The sequence below is a fragment of the Mus caroli genome, chromosome 2, assembly GCF_900094665.2.
Source record: "Mus caroli chromosome 2, CAROLI_EIJ_v1.1, whole genome shotgun sequence".
NCBI lineage: Eukaryota > Metazoa > Chordata > Mammalia > Rodentia > Muridae > Mus > Mus caroli.
Genome location: NC_034571.1, coordinates 132,439,151 through 132,456,227, shown reverse-complemented (window position 1 = coordinate 132,456,227; position 17,077 = coordinate 132,439,151). Strand labels below are relative to the sequence as shown.

The 17,077-nt window shown below is 39.6% G+C and overlaps 1 protein-coding gene across 8 annotated transcripts in view; it reads left to right on the top strand.

Annotated features, from left to right (window-relative positions):
* The window catches only part of Tasp1 (taspase 1), a 222,321-nt gene that overhangs the window by 23,074 nt on the left and 182,170 nt on the right, over positions 1 to 17,077 (top strand). For all 8 annotated transcript variants that reach the window (XR_002376878.1, XR_003835952.1, XM_029474096.1 and 5 more), the window contains exon 4: positions 4,264 to 4,332. Coding sequence is in view for 6 of the 8 variants with exons in the window: in XM_029474096.1 (XP_029329956.1) it covers positions 4,264 to 4,332 (69 nt within the window). In the remaining 2 variants the exon portion in view is untranslated. The remainder of the gene's footprint in view (positions 1 to 4,263; positions 4,333 to 17,077) is intronic.

The following is a 17,077-nucleotide window of genomic DNA, read 5'->3' as shown; positions in this document are numbered from 1 at the left end:
TGTAGACCAGGCTGGCCTCGAACTCAGAAATCCGCCTGCCTCTGCCTCCCGAGTGCTGGGATTAAAGGCGTGCGCCACCACGCCCGGCTGAAAATAAATATTTTTACCTGTGGATTCTACGTCTTTTTAAATTAATATGCATCCTTCACCCCTCTTTTTGAAGCCCAGGTGGAACTTGAATTCGGAAGTCATGCTTTCTTCTTGCCTTAGCTCATACCTGAGATTAAAGTTACAGTTTTGAATTGAAGCTCTTTTAGTATCAAAAAACAAACAAACAGAAATTAAAAAAATATTTTTATATTATATTATATTATATGTAATATTATATTATATGTAAGTACACTGTAGCTGTCTTCAGACACTCCAGAAGAGAGCATCAGATTTCATTTCGGGTGGTTGTGAGTCACCATGTGGCTGCTGGGATTTGAACTCAGGACCTTTGGAAGAGCAGTTGGCTCTCTTAACCACTGAGCCATCTCACCAGCCCCAAACAGAACTTTATAAACCTATAAACATATTCATAAACAGACTGGGAACTTCTCTGACCTTTATATGGTATGTAACTACAGAATATAACAGTTGCCTGTATGATTAGTTTTAAGCTGAAGCCAGTGTCAGGATAGAAAAAGGTTCACAAGTTGGTAAAATGGCAAAGGCCCTGGTTACAAGGGCTTGACTTGTTGGCCTGATAGGAGCAGGCTGCTGGGGACTTGCTGAAGCTCAGGATGAGTGAAAGATATGGGGGAGGATTTCATACGCTGGTGATTCTTAAACTTTTTGATATTTTAAACCTCTAAAAAATGTTAAATTAACAAATTCCTTAATTTTTTTTCTTTTTTTCCCGGTATCATTACTATAATTTACAGAGCAATTTGATGTAATGAAAAGAAAAATCAAAGCTATAACAGATAAAAAAACCTTCAGGAATGTTTATCTAATGACATTGTTGCATTAATCAGTAGTTGTAGTTTTTGCAAACTGTGGCTATGATAGTCCTTAAAAAGAAGGATTTCCTGCTTGAGCTGCAGGGACTTTTCTGACTGTGGATCATTGTTCCTTCTGTGGCAAATTTTTACAGTTCCTCTAATGCATTTGGAACAACTGTCTCAAAATAACCTATAGCTTTCCTGACATCTTGTTCTCTGTCCTGCTAAGAACTGTAGCCTGTTTGTGTCTTATTTTAAAATCTTTTGGTACCATATCCACCATTTCTACCATCAGATCCAAAGTTACCACCATAGGGGCTGCCTGAGCTTCTTCTATCAAAATTGTCCCCCTTCATGGGTTCATAGTTTGATTGCTACTGTCCATTATAATTTCTAAAGTCATTATAGTTTTTGTCATCATTATTATTATTTTCATTAAAATTTCCTCTTTCATTGTAACTATTATACATTAATAAATATTCCAATAAAATATTTCACAAATTTTAAAATAGCCTATGGCTTTATATATTTGATTATAATTTTTGAAGTTCCTTTTGTAATACCAAAGTAAATTATCTTCTTAAGGAATGAAGTCATAGAGCATAACCATAATTTTTAGAAGACAAAACCAATTTTTTTTTTTTAAAGATTTTATTTATTGATTATATGTAAGTACACTGTAGCTGTCTTCAGACACTCCAGAAGAGGGCGCCAGATCTCGTTGCGGATGGTTGTGAGCCACCATGTGGTTGCTGGGATTTGAACTCTGGACCTTCGGAAGAGCAGTCGGTGCTCTTACCCACTGAGCCATCTCACCAGCCCCCAAAACCAATTTTCAATATTTAATTTTTTAAAAAAACAGTTTAAATAATCCAGTGTTTCTAAGATCAATATCAAGTACATCATTTTGTTGTTACAAAGTTTGGTTGCCAGCAAGAGAAGTTCTTGTATAGGAACACTTGAAGGTGCAGCTTTAATACCTCATTAAAGAAACATTGTTTTAAATTTTTTTTAAGACTTACTTATTTTATGTATACAAGTACACTGTAGCTGTACAGATGGTTGTGGGGAATTGAATTTTAGGACTTCTGCTTGCTCTGGTCAATCCTGCTCCCTCTGTTCAACTCTGCTCGCTCAGTCCCTGCTTGCTCTGGTCTAAAGATTTATTTATTATTATACATAAGTACACTGTAGCTGTCTTCAGACACTCCAGAAGAGGGTGTCAGGACTCATTATGGTTGGTTGTGAGCCACCATGTGCTGGGATTTGAACTCAGGACCTTCAGAAGAGCAGTCATTGCTCTTACCCGCCAGCCCCATTGTTTTAAATCTTATCTCTTATAAGTTGTTTTTAAGGTCAGGAACTTCAGAAAAATACCATACTAATTTAAAAGTATCTTTAGAGACCTTGGTTAGCTCATGCTATGTGTTGTTGTCCAGCATGGCTCCCACCCTGAGTTACCAGTTTTACGCTAACTTTTGTTAAGGATGTTACAGATATTTTTTTAACCTTACCCAGTAACTTATAAGCCTGTTAATATATAAGCAAGACTTGCAGAGCATAGTAAACATACATTTTAAAAGCAGACAGAAATAAGCTTGGAGTGGCCTTACACATTTATGTATTTAGAATATACAATACAAGACAAAATTTTTCTTACTTGTTTGAGGTGTAATTTCAAGGGAGGAGCACCTTGCCACTGCTGAACCCAGTTCTCATAGCCATCAGTTTTCTTACCAGAGAAGCTGAGGAGCTGCTGACCTGTTTAAGAACATCTTGTACATACAAGCCAGCCACCCTTGGCAGGGCTTTTTTCAGCAATGCTGGACTCCCAGTTGTAGGCGCAGGGCTCCAAGGACAGTTTATCAGTTTCTGTTGTCCCAATTCAGGCTGCTTTTTTCCCTAAAAATCTTTGAAATGAGTTAAAGCTAGGTCAAGGGGAAAATGGCCAGCAGGTGAAGTTTTAACCATTTTTTCTTTGAATATGAAACATAGAGCAATAACCAAGCAACTATACAAAATTACAAACACAAACTGACAGACCCGGACAGATCCATGTGCCAGAGACAATAGAGTTGGGGAGAGTGAGAAGGGACCCAGATAGCCTGCCAAAGGGACCTGGGTATCCCATAGTGAAGGAGTTAAAGATAGAGGAGAGAGGCACCAAAAAACAAGACAAAACTGGAAGACAGAAAACAAACAAAACCTAGTTTTAATATAGGGCACTCTCTCGGACCAAGTTCAACTCCAAAGGGGTGGATTGTATTCCAACAACCCAGTCAAGGAGAGTTGAAGCATCCTCTGCCCTTCAGACCCAAGGAAACTAGGTCTAGTTTTTATATCTTGGGTCTCTCCAGAATGAACCATACATAAACAAGACTAACCAACCAACCAACAACAACAACAAAAGGAAAAAGGAAAAGGAAAAGGAAAAGAAAAAGGAAAAAGAACTGCGCAGGTTCAGAAAAAAAATCTTCCTACTTTTGGAGGGCCCAGATGGCTTAGGAGTGTTCACTGTCAGTAACTGAGGTGTGCTTGAGGGTAGGGAGCTTCTAGGCCAGTGCACCAAATGTTGTGGTCTAAGGTTCCCTCCACAAACCATACGAACACCAACCTCAGTCAGATAGGGATCGTTTGTTGAATACACACCTTAATACTGAGGGAAGTGCTGCCTGGTGGTCAGCTCTGACTCAAGCCATTTAGAAATAACTGTTCATATTGAACTTTAATTTGATGGGTCCAATGTGAACCTTTGTAAAATTTCTTAAGATTAACAAACTCCAGAACATACAGAACATAACAGGATGTGGTTATCGTAACCTTGCTCTGAGTCAAGTCATTTTTCTGTGTCAATGATTAGCAGACATATTACAGTAACTATGAAATAGCTGGCAGGCATGGAACATATGGCTACAGCTATACTGGTGGTACACGGGGCAGGTCAGACCTAACATTTTGAATGCTCTGTGGAGAGTGAAGCACTTTCACTTACTATACTCCTTGTACCTAGAATTTGCTGGCTAACTCTTAGTGGTCTTAATTTGGGTAATATTAAGAGTGACAATTAGTCTGAGTAATGAACATTACTCTTTTTAAGTCTGTGAAATTTGTACCTTAAGGCATCTGTGTCCGACTTGCAGGCCTCAGGTCACATATGGCCAGGAATGAAGCCCCACATACATAACCATAGCTTCCTGCCACGGTGTCAGTGTGCAGTGGAAATGCTGACCGATTTCTATGAACTTTGAGCGTCTCACTTGTTTTACACCTTTGCAGAGTTTATGGTATGTTTGAGAAGCTGGTTTTCGGTGAATACTGTCTCCTCTTGGTTTCACAGGCAATTGAGAAGCTACAGGCTGGTGCTCTTGCTACGGATGCAGTGGCTGCTGCTCTGGTGGAACTTGAGGTATTTCTTTTCTCTTTTATATTTTCTAACTTATTTGTGCATTTACATTCCTTATTTTAAAATGGCATTGAGATGGTGAGCTAGTCAGCCATAAGTCATATAACCAGTGTTTCTCAGTAATATTAGCAAAACTATGTAAGATTTTGTTTTTATTGAAGACATTCCTGAGTAGTAAAATAGTTGGTTAATTCTTTGTTCCTCTTGTTTTTGTAGGATTCATTGTTATAAATTCATTGGTGATAGGTATTTTCAGTAAGACACTTTTGAAGTTGACACCTCCAAAATGAGATATATCTTTAACAAATATATGATTTCAGCTTCCTAGAAGTGTCTAAAGTGGGAAGACAGTTTTTATCACAAATGTAACAGCTGTAGGTCCTGAAGCCATATGTTGTGTGTTTTGTGAAATCAACCTTGTTCCAGTGACTTTTCAGGATAGTTCCAAGTTTTTAGTGGTCATTGAGGAGTTGAGTCAGGAGAGAGGCTCTTGGTAGTCCATAGTGAGGGACTCTCAGTTTCTGTGACTCTGGAGTATTGGTGAGTTTGAGGCCTTTGACAAGACTGGAACGTGGAGAGGAGGGATTAGTAAGGTGACAAGATTATTAGTGATAGTTATTTTACTGGATATGAAAATTTCTTGGGGAGGAATGTTAAGACATGGAGGTGTGTAGTGACGGATGTGAAGGAGAGAGTGAGAGGTAAAGTAGACAAAGCCCCTAGTATGGGAGGTCGTTACCTCAGGGCATCAGTCAAAAGCCTTTCCTTGGAAAAGTAGCTCTGGAGTTGAGCCTAGCCATGTTTTCTGTACATTCCCTCAGATTAAACCGTAGAGCTGCCCTTTGTAGCTTTTAACTTATCTTTGTAACATATTTAACTTCATACTAACACAATAAGGTAGATGGGAAGTGTGTGTGTGTGTGTGTGTGTGTGTGTGTGTGTGTGTGTGTGTGTGATGAGCAGTTCTGTTGAAGTTTGGCTCCTGAAACATCTGATGCTGGGAAGATGATGTCAGTCATAGCCACGTGCCTCTGGGTGTATTAGAGCCTAACTGCTGCTCTAATATGGCCTGTTGACTCAGTTCTACCTGTAATAGAATAAAAATAATTCCTGCTTACAGAGTTATGAAGATTACTATATACCAGTCACCTAGAATACCAGATAGGTTATAGTCAAAGCACTTTATAATTGAAGCAAGTATTAATGACCAGCTCACAATGTAAAGGCCTTATGAAATGGATACGAGAAGATAAATAATGTGAGAAGGAGGTTGATGTACTCACTGCCAGATCTTCCTTTATTCAAAATACACAGTACTGTCCCTTTTGTAGAAAGTGGTCCTTACATTATTATTTAGGAGTCACTGTAGGCTTGGGGAAAAAGTTTAAGGAATAATACAGACATATGCTATTATGACAACTGTAAACATAAAATTATATAAAATTAAATAATTTTAATTTTTATAAGTTAAAGTTATATCATGTTGAGTATTTGATTTTTGGTACTAAAGGGTAAACTAAGGCAGGCAGCTATTTGGGTCTGTGCTTCGGGCTATTGACAGTGGTAGATCCAGATACCTACAGGGGCTGCTGCCAAAGGTAGTCAGCAATTAGAGAAGTCACTCAGCAGACTTTTATCTGAGGGAACAAAGCTTAATTTACTGGGGATGGCACTCCCTGTGGCCCGTGGAAAAACTGTGAACTCTTAACTCCTTGGACTGGTGAGGAAGAGGAAGAAAGAGATAAAAATTCTCTCTCTCTCTGTCTCTGTCTCTCTAAACTTCTCTCTCTCTCTCTCTCTCTCTCTCTCTCTCTCTCTCTCATACACTGAGTGGATGAAGCAAAAGGCACAGTCCAGTAACTTCATACACACAAATCTATACATATATACATGCATGCATACATACCCGCAGACAGACATATAGACTTCACACATAGATGGGTTAGGGCGAAGCTCCAGCAAAAGGGCTCCAAACATTTCACACATACATACATAAAACACACAATTGATCGATGGAGCAAGCTCCAACACACACCCAGACAAGCTTTACATATATACATGCATACATATAGTTGATGGATGGAAGGACCAATGTTCCAATCCTCCACACTTAATTTTTTTTCTCCCATGGTTTATATATCCTAGCAAAATCTTTCAAGCAGTATAAAATTACAGTGTGATTACATTCTAGTTTTCTTCTAGTGAATGACTATGAAAAAAATAGCATGTTCCCCAATATCTTTTCAAGAAATAATATTAATACAGGTGAAGAAAACAAATTATTCCCAAGAACCTATGTACATTTGTAACTAAGCAACTTGTTACAGATTAACAAAGTATAAGCAAGCAAGGTGGTTTTCTCAGTTAGTTTCCTTTACTGGCAGATAGCAGTTTACCTAAGAATTGCATATCTACTCATCAGTAATTCTTAATAAATCATATCAGGAAGCTGAGGACAAAATTGAGTATAAGAAATTAATCAACACTAGTCCAGCCTCGGCAAGAGTCACGTCAGCCAGTGCTGCCATTGTGTTCCCCGACCTTAAAGGTTCCTAGCTTAACTAATAAGAGGGTGCCTTTCTGAACTTCAGATTGTTTCCTAAGATTTTCTACATCAGAGCCAGTAGTGAAAACATCTCAACCTAGCTTCACCAACAGTTTTATTTTTCCAAATGTTTTCTAAGGGTGGTGGTCATTGCTGACAATCTGCATCTCTAAGTTCTTCCCTAGGGTGGTGACAGAATCATAATCTGCTCCAACAGCAATGCCTGTAAGAGATCAAACACTGTTACTATGAGTGCCAGAGATACTGCCCAGTGAGGGGCTGGAAGGTCCCTTAAAGGTTTCAGATAATTCTTCGATGAAGAGGGATGTGAGGGGAGCAGGCAGAGCAGAACTCCGTAACAGCATGAAGTCCTCAGAACACATGATCCTCCGGGCTGTGGTACACCGAGGCTCACCCATATGGCTGTGGTAACCTGGGGGCCTCATTCTAGGTGTTGTAAAGCCATTTGTGGTTCCTCCTGTATAGTGCTTGGCAGGCCCTCACTACACACCTGTACTTCAAACATTCAAGAGGCTGGGTACTGAAAAGACCGTATATTAACTGCAGCAAACCTGCAAACAGCAAAACTCACGAGTCATTCCTGAGTAGGATTAAGTTATAATTTTGCTTTTTAATTTTTTTTTTTTTTTTTTTTTTTTTTTCGAGACAGGGTTTCTCTGTGTAGCCCTGGCTGTCCTGGAACTCACTTTGTAGACCAGGCTGGCCTCGAATTCAGAAATCCACCTGCCTCTGCCTCCCGAGTGTTGGGATTAAAGGCTTGCACCACCACGCCCAGCAAAAATTTTTTAAGAGTTATTTTATGTGTATAAATGTTTTGCCTGTTTATAGTCTTCCTTTCTCTGATTCTTTTTTTTTTTTAAAGATTTATTTATTTATTATATGTAAGTACCCTGTAGCTGTCTTCAGACACTCCAGAAGAGGGCGCCAGATCTCGTTACAGATGGTTGTGAGCCACCATGTGGTTGCTGGGAATTGAACTCTGGACCTTCGGAAGAGCAGTCCGGTGCTCTTACCCACTGAGCCATCTCACCAGCCCCTTTCTCTGATTCTTGAGTACTGTGATTATAGTTGTGTGATGACAATCCTGGTTGTCATGACACACTTGGTAAGAGGGGAATGTCTTGAGGAAGAGCTTCTATCAGTTAAGTCCATGGGCATGTCTTTGAGACTTTTGAATTGTTAGTTAATGTAGGAGTGCCCAGCCCATTACGTGTGGTACCATCTCTGAGCAGGTGGCCCTGGGCTGTAGATAGCAGTCCAGAGGGAGCAAGCCTCTCCCTAAGGTCCTTCATGGCCTCTGCTTCACTAACTGCCTCAAGTTCCTCCCCCTAATGATGGACTGTGACCTGGAAATTGAGTTTCCTGTGTCTTAAGAATTATATGGTCATTACTTTGCCTCTGCAGTTTTTGTTACCTTAAGTGTTTGAAATATATTACGTTAAACCCATGATAGAACTTCATGTGAGAAGAATTATAATAGTTTGGGACAGTGGAAAGATATAGAAAATTAGATTCTTAAATTTTCTCTGTTTAGATGAATAGTATTAATTCTGAGTCCGTGGAAAGAGAAAAACCACAGAAGATCTGACTTATTTTGTATTGGAAAGTATCATTCACCTTTAAGTTTAGTCAACCTCTTCAGCTAAGTCTTGCCCTAGGTGTACCTTATACTTTGGACTTTAGAAGATGCTTTCTTTGGAGTGGTAGGAGGAGATGAGGTCTTTCTTTAGTATTCCAGGCTGTCCTCGAACTTATAATCCTCCTACTTCAGATGCCCCAAAACTGGAATTACAGATATGTACTGTCAAGCCTGACTCATTCCAGAGCCTGAATGTGTTCATGAGCCTGTGTGTGTATTTTGACACATGGTCCCTGTATGTAATCCTGTATGTTATGGTTTTTCTTTGCTAGATACTAGATTAGTGCGAATTCCTTGAGCATTGTCTTAATTATAGACTGAAGTAACTGAAATGAATGGTTTAATGCTTCTTATTTGCTAGAAACAGTGTCTAGCCTTGTATTGAATAAAGTGTGATCATTTGTGTTTTCCCAAACAGTGAATATATTTATATTAGTATATCAACTTTATTCAGTAGAGGAGGAAGTGTCAAGGTAACACAAAAGGAACTTTTCACACATACCTTCCTAACCTTGACACACACTCTGTGCTTGCTTTTTTGGTGGGGGGCGAAGGGGAGTGTGTCTAAGGCAACACAGGCTGGGTTCAGACTTGCCGAGCAGTCACTGCTGCTCACTGGGACTACAGGCAGGTGGCACTGTGCTTGGCTCTTCTTTTCAGCCCCAATGAGTTGATGGCTTTGGTTAGCACACAGTAAAGTGGGTCTCATTGTGGTATTTCTATAAATATATATGTGGTGGTTGGGTTTGGACCTTGTGTTTCCAGGTTCTTGGATTACTATACAAATAATTGAGGATAAGGACTGACAAAAATTTGCAAAAGAAGCAAGATAATTTTATTTGGATTAAAGAGAGAGGTACACTGTCAAGGTTGAAGGGGGTCACATGAGTAAAGACACTCAAGGGCTCCAGGTTACAATATTGGTTCTTTTTTATGGGGTGTCAAAGGTGAGTAGCTGGTCACTAAAGGGCATAGTTTAGGTGGTTATCTATTTATCTTAGTAGCTTAGGTTATATAATAATTTCTCAACTGTCTACATTCCTCCCCGTGATGCACTGGATTTTAGTCCTATGATTATCCATAGGCACATGATGGTAGAATAGTGTTAGTGAGGACTCAGTGTTTCTTGCCTCACTTCTCATGCATTGGCTCTTCTGTTCTTCATACTTGAATATGTTGGGATTATATTTCAGTAGCAATTGTCTAACTTTGTTGGTTACCAGGGGTAGGGAATCAAGTGGTATTGCTTAGAAATGGGAGTAGTGTGCCCTGACGCAGGTGGAGGGGTTATGGAGTTGTGTGGTTGCTAGGTTGTTTGGAGAGATGTGTATGTACAGCACTGGCAGGTAAGTGAACTAGGCTGCCAAATGCATTATTACAAGGATGGAGGTGTGTGTGCATAACCCAGAGCCAAACAGGGGTCCCAGAATATCAAACTGTGGTCTATGTTTGCTGTGTCAGTTATATCCCCTACCATTTCTCCTTTTAAAAGGCCTATTTATGTGACAGTTTCATACATGTTATGCTGAATTTTGGTTATTTCACCCTCTTTAGCCTCTCCCTCTCCCTCTAAATCTCTCTTAACAAGCCCCCCACCTATTTTGACGTATATCTGCTATTTGTGTGTGTGTCTGTGTGTGTGTGTGCATGTGTGTATAAAGTGCTGAATTTGACTCTGGTTGTTTGCATGAGTGAGGAGTTACACTATACTTTGTTCTTATGCACACAAAGCTAGGAAAATCTACCTAGACTCACAATTTTCCAGATTTCCTCAGAAATAGATGATTTAGTCCACTCCAAATATAGATGTTGTCCTCTTGGATACAGGAGGTGGTATGCCTTCAGTAATGCATAGTATGAGACAACCGTCCCCGCCTTGTATTCTACCCACTTTCTCCCTTGCAGGTTTGAGAGGAAGGTGACCACTCCTGTGCGATAGGTGTTCTGTGTTAGGAAAATGCAGAGGTGACTCCAGGTGCATTTTTTCTTCAGGTCACTTCATATATTATAATTTGGAGATTGATGGATTTATTTAGTCTTGTTTTATAGCTTTTACAGATTGTCATAGAACAAATGAGAAAGTGAATTCTGTTTATTGAGTAGGATAACTCTGATTTCTTTTCAACAGAGAAGGTAATATTTGGAACAGATTTAGTGTTCTTGTCTGGGCATATACATTGGGTTAGAGTTATTCTTCTTGGATGCTTTGAATTTGTTTTGATTCAGGAGATTATGACCGTAGGTTAAAATGTGAGACTTATTTTGCACATTTTATATGGTGTAGCCTCTGTTAATATTTCTTCTTTGAGGAAATTAGATAGAGTTCTGAGTGATTCATAGGTTACTACTTTCTTAGGGTCATTCCTAAAGTAAAAAGGCGTGCTTCATAGCTTTTGAGTGAAAATGAACTACACATGGGACATTGCCATTCTATTTTGGTGGAGGCATTTTTCTACAGAGGTACCAGGACTTGGTATAAAAAGGACTAGTAAGGAATAATGGGTGACCTATGAGTGGTGAGCTTCTGGTAGGCTATTGCAGTCTTGTGTGAAGAAAGGCGTGATTCAGACAGAGGTTTGCTTCTTGTTAGGACCCATGGGGAATTTTAGTCAGTTTATTTTGAAAATGGTTACCATGGCAGGTAGAGTTCTGTGCATTAAAATCAGGGCTAGGCAGGGCCTTACCCCTAGACCAAGAACTGCAGGCGAGCTAGGAGAGCTGAGAGTGGCAAAACTAGCCTTCCTAGGGATGAGCACCTAGTGGCTTATCCAGTACCAATGGTCAGCCCTGGCATTACACACATACAGGGAACACTGAAAGGACTCAGTGAGTCGTATTTATATATTTATTATTTTATGTATGTTTAACAACAGCAATAAAAGAGACTCTGAATTTGAGAAGGGGGATAGACTTGAAAGGAGTTGGAGGGAGGAAAGGGAAGGAGAAAATGATGTAGTTATATCTAATTAAAAATAAAAATTAGCAAAGTAGTGGTGGTGTATGCCTTTAATCCCAGCACTTATGAGGTAGAGGCTGGTGGATCTTTGTAAGTTCAAGGTCAGCTTTGTCTTCATAATTCTAAGACAGTCAGGATTACATAGAGAAACGGTGTCTTGAAAAACAAAACAAAAGAATATTTATTGTTAGGATTAACCTAAATTTCATACAACAAAAGATAAATTATATAGGTTATTTGTTTAAAGTGTTCTCTTTGGCATGGAATATTGATCAATGCAGGGACACATATTTAATGTCCCGAAGTCCTGAGTCTGATCCTCAGAACTACAGATAAACCAGAAACTAAGTTGACCAATCAGCCAAGAAAGCCAAACAGTGTAAGAAAAACTCCAACATGTTCTGCTTCAATTATGTGATCCTGTAATTTTTTGACTGACTTGATTTATTCTTAAAAGTTTCCTTAGTAAGGAAAGGTCTTAATTCATGTCTGAAACTGATTTAGTAGTTAAGTCAGTGGTTCTCAATCTGTAGGTCATGACCCTTTCATAGGGGTTGCCTAAGACCATTAGAAAACACAGATGTTTACATTACAATTAATCACAATAGTAAAATTGCAATTATGAAGTAACATCAAAAATAATTTGATGGTGGGGAGGGGTCACCACAACATGAGAAACTATATTACAGGGTCACAGCATTAGGACAGTTGAGAATTACTGGTCTAAGTCCTTTATGGACAGATTATATTTGGTACTGTGCCTTTGAGCCTTTTTACAATACAGTGGATTGCTTGCTTATAAACTTGAAGTCCTTTATGCTGTGATTTCTTGTCCAGATGGCTGGTATTTGAAGTTAAAGAAGAAAGTAAGATATTTGCATCACTACATATTTGTATTATTATATTTAATACTGTAATACATTTATGTGTGTTTATATCTATATCTTCTTGTGCCAGGAATCCACTGCATGCATTTCCAGACCACCAGTCACCTTTAAGTAGTCTGTTGTTGGGAGATCCCCCCAGTCATCTGTTCACCTGTAGGGCTTGCCTGTGCTCCTTTCTCGGGCATTGGACATTTCTGATTGTCTGTGTGCCTTAGACATTGGAGAAGTAAAATACCTGAAACCTACTGGTGCTTGAAATGTGTGGTGGTCATGAAGATGGTGTGGCTAGCATATGGCATACCTAATTGGAAGAACACATTAAGGAGGGCAGATGCATATATATCAGAGCAAGTTTGCTTGAGGGGCTCCTCTGGAATCAAATCATTGCTGTCACCGTCACTGTCACCATCACCTGTTCTATGTATCACCTTCATACTGTTTTTTTTTTTTTAAATTTAAAACATATTTACTTTATTATTGCCTTTTTTTAAAATCATGTGTATATCTCTGTGTGTATATATGCATGGGAGGGCTGGTGTCTGGAAACCAGAAGCATCAGATCTCTTGGAGTTGGAGATAAAGGCTGTTGATCTGACATTGGTGCTGGGAACCAGCTAGCTACCTTGCTTGCTTCTGCTGCTGCCGCCTCCTCCTCCTCCTCCTCCTTCTTTTCCTCCTCCTCCTCCTCTTCCTCTTCCTCCTTCTCCTCTTCATTTATTTTTAAAGATTTTATTTTTTTTAATGTATATGAGTATACTGCAGCTCTCTTCAGACACACCAGAAGAGGGCGTTGGATCCCATTACAGATGGTTGTGAGCCACCATGTGGTTGCTGGGAATTGAACTCAGGACCTATGGAAGAGCAGTTAGTGCTCTTAACCACTGAGCCATCTCTCCAGCCCCTCTTCCTCCTCTTCTTCAGTTTCTCCCTCTTCTTCCTTCTCTTCTTTCTCATCCTCCTCTTCTTCCTCCTTCTCCTCTTCCTTCCCCTCCTCATCTTCCTCCTCTTCTTCCTCATCTTCTTCTTCCTCATCTTCCTCTTCCTCCCCCCCATCCCCTGCAGGGTTTGCTATTGTAGTCTTGGCTGTTCTGGAACTCACTCACTTTGTAGACTAGGCTGGCCTTGACCTCAGATATCCACCTGCTTTTACTTCCTGAATGCTGGGGTTAAAGGCGTATGCCACCATGTCTTGCTTTCTGCTAGCTTTCTTAACTGTTGTGCCATCTTTCTAGCTCTCAGTTATTTATTTTTTTAATAAAAAAACAAAACAAACTAAAGATCTTTGATTTTTTTTTTTTAAGATGTTGAACTCTCAGATAAAAGTCCATTTATTTGAGAGTATCCTTTTGTTATGTTCTCTAGGTTGGGCAGTTCCCTGCCCCCTTCTCTACCCTTTCCCCACAGGGTTCTGAGTATATTAGGAATCAGCTTGATGCATGTAGGTCATATGTATGAACTCCCAGTAGCTGTACTATGGCTGATGCATTTATACCCCTGCCCTTCTGAGCCCAAGTTCTCTCTTTTGCTGGTGATGTCTTTTATTTTGTGTAATGTGGGAGGGGAAAATTTTGATTTATAGTTATGTAAAAGATTTATCTTTAACAAAAGATTGCTTTTTTTCCTCATAGTGCTTGCAGTATATTCATTGCATGGAATTTTGGTTTTAACTTGAGATGTTCTTTTCTTTCCTTTTAAGATAGTTGTTCTTTCCAGTTACTTCAGAGCCCCAATTGTGCCTACCTATCTAGCAGTATTTCCAGTGGTGCTTCATTATTTCTTGTGTTGTAGCTGTTCATGGAGTCTTTATGTCTCTCTACATTTTTTTGTTTTATTTTTTGAGGTGTATACACACAGTTACACTTCATGGAGTTGCATCCAGCCAAGTCTCTATGTTCTTCTTGTGAAGAGGCAGAGAAAATCACCTCTCCCAAGAATTTCCATCTCCTGCCAAGGGAACTGTGTCCTGAAGAGCTGTACCCAGATGGGAGACACCTTGTTTGCTTGCTCTGCTGCCAGAGCATTGATTAATTAGAAGACAGGCTGGGTGGCCATGTGCACACAAAGAAGCACCAGACAGAGCCCAGGTAGCCTGGGACGGTAAAAGTAAGTTACGTTCTTTTAAACCACCTTTTTGAGTACTAATGCTGATTCTTGCCTTTAGTACTGAGGACCAACTTGTAACTTACTGCGTTTACATATTAGGTAGGTACATCTGTACTTTTTCTAAGACCCTAGAAATCATGTCTGCTTTGTAGCACAAAGTACATGCTTAACAGAAAAGCAATGTTTTTTTTTTTTAATTTTTGTTTTTTATTTTGTTTCATGTTTTGTTGTTGTTGTTGTTTTTTGTTTTTGTTCTTTTAGAATAAAAAGAAAACCAAGTCAGTTATTAGATTTTAGCTTCAGCTTACTCTGTATCACAGTCCAAGTGAAAACACTGCAGATCATGTCATGTTTTAGTTTGTACTGATGGGAATATGAATAATTTCTTTAGCTTTTTCTAGCCATTACTTCATGAGCTCTGTAGATCCCATCAGGTGACTCCTCTTGACTGAATATGTCAGGGCACATGTTCTAAGACTAGATTTACCAGTGTCTGAGTTGCATGTAACTTCATGTCTGAAGCTCTGGACATTGTTACTTTCAAGGACATACTATAATAATATGATGCTAGAATTGATGGTATTTCTGTGTGACTATGTGAAAGTAATTTACTCAATCTTTGAATATAAAATATGTTGTAGTTCTGTATTCATAGATATAACTAGATTTATTGACTCTGAGTTCTGTCATTTTTGAATCATATCTATATTTATAGTTACTTGACTATCATTTCAAACATTAATTTTATAGTTTTACAATTTTTCTTCTTTTAGTTAGCAAGGATATCAGCTAAAACTTTTCTGCACGCTTCATTTCTGTGTAGTCATAGACTATTTAATTTGAAGACTACCCTACTTTTCTTTATTGTGGGGAGGGATATGCCAGGTATTGAAACTAGGGCTAAGTTAGGCTTTCTTTTGCTGTGATAAAACACTGTGACCAAAAGCAACTTGAGAAGGAAGGGATCTATTTTAGCCTACAGTTCTATAGCACAGTCAATCACTGAGGGAAGTCAGGGCAGGAACTCACACAGGGCTACAGGAGCCTAGAGATAGGAGCTGACTCGGAAGCCAGGAGGAGTGCTGCTTTTGTTCCCCATGACTTGCTCAGCCTGCCTTCTTAGAGCATCTAGACTACCAGTCCAGGGGTAGCATTTTTCACAGTGAGCTGGGCCTTCTGACATCAACCATCAATCAAGGAAATGCTCCTGAGACTTACTTGCCCATGGACCAGTCCGGACATTTTCTCAATTGAGGTTACTTCTTCCTAACGACTCTATCTTAGTCAAGTTGCCAAAAAACTAACCATGACAGTTGCTCGCTTTTCAATGTAGTACACAAACACACCACTTATCAAGCTATAACTTGATACTCTAGAATGTCATGTTAATATGACAATATAAGACATTCTAAGTTTTAAAAGCCTTACAGTTTTCAAAATTCAAACACTTTAAAGATTTAGTCTCTTTAAAATATTCAAGGTCTCTTTTAAAATTCTTTTGTTTTAAATATCCAAAGTCTCTGTAAAATTCCTAAGTCTCTTAACCTTCTATAAAATCAAAAAAAAAAAAAAAAAAAAAAGTTAAATACTCTTCTTATTCCAAAAGGGAAAAATCAGGGCACAGTACAATCAAATCAAAGTAAAACAAAGCCCGACAGTAGAATCCCCACCATCAGGATTCTGGGACCCACTCATGAGCCTCTGGGCTCCAGTGGGTTTTGTTTCTGGAGCTCTGCCACCTGCCGCACTCAGCTTGTCTCCTAGGCTACAGCTAGTTCTGCTTCAGAGCTACTACTGTTCTTGGTGATGGTCATGTAGTACTGCTATCTCCAAAATGCTGTCATATTCTCAACTATGGTACATGTTCACCAATACCCTCTCCTGGAACTCTGTCCTTGCCACATAGTATCAAGTTTCCCATGGGCCCTTCAGTCCTTGGCCTTCTACCTCATCTGAGTCTGTACCTTCACTGATAACCTCTCATCAAAGATTGTAGCCCTGATGTACAGTGCTAACCCTCAGCTGCTTTTTTTTTTTTTTTTTTCACTACGGGGTTTCTCTGTGTAGCCCTGGCTGTCCTGGAACTCACTTTGTAGACCAGGCTGGCCTCGAACTCAGAAATCCGCCTGCTTCTGCCTCCTGAGTGCTGGGATTAAAGGTGTGCCCTACCACCGCCCGGCCCTTAGCTGCTCTTTATGACTTTAAAACCAGGACTACTTTGAAAATTCTTATATATTATCAAGTTGAGCTGCCAGCATAATCTACAGCCTTAGCCCCTGCTGAGCAACAGTTTGTTTGCTGACTCTGGAAATACTTCCAAAGGTTTCACCTCAGTGATGCTGGCCTCTTAAGTACAGCCAACTCCATCCCTAGCTGCCTAGTGTCAGTTGCCCCAGTGAAGCAAAGATTTTACACTTCAGGTTCAAGTCTCTTCATAACAACAGCTGATATTTCAACACCAGCAGACTAGAACCACAGACTCTTAAGACTTACAATGCCTGGGCTGGAGAGATGGCTCAGTGGGTAAGAGCACCGGACTGCTCTTCCGAAGGTCCAGAGTTCAAATCCCAGCAACCACATGGTGGCTCACAACCATC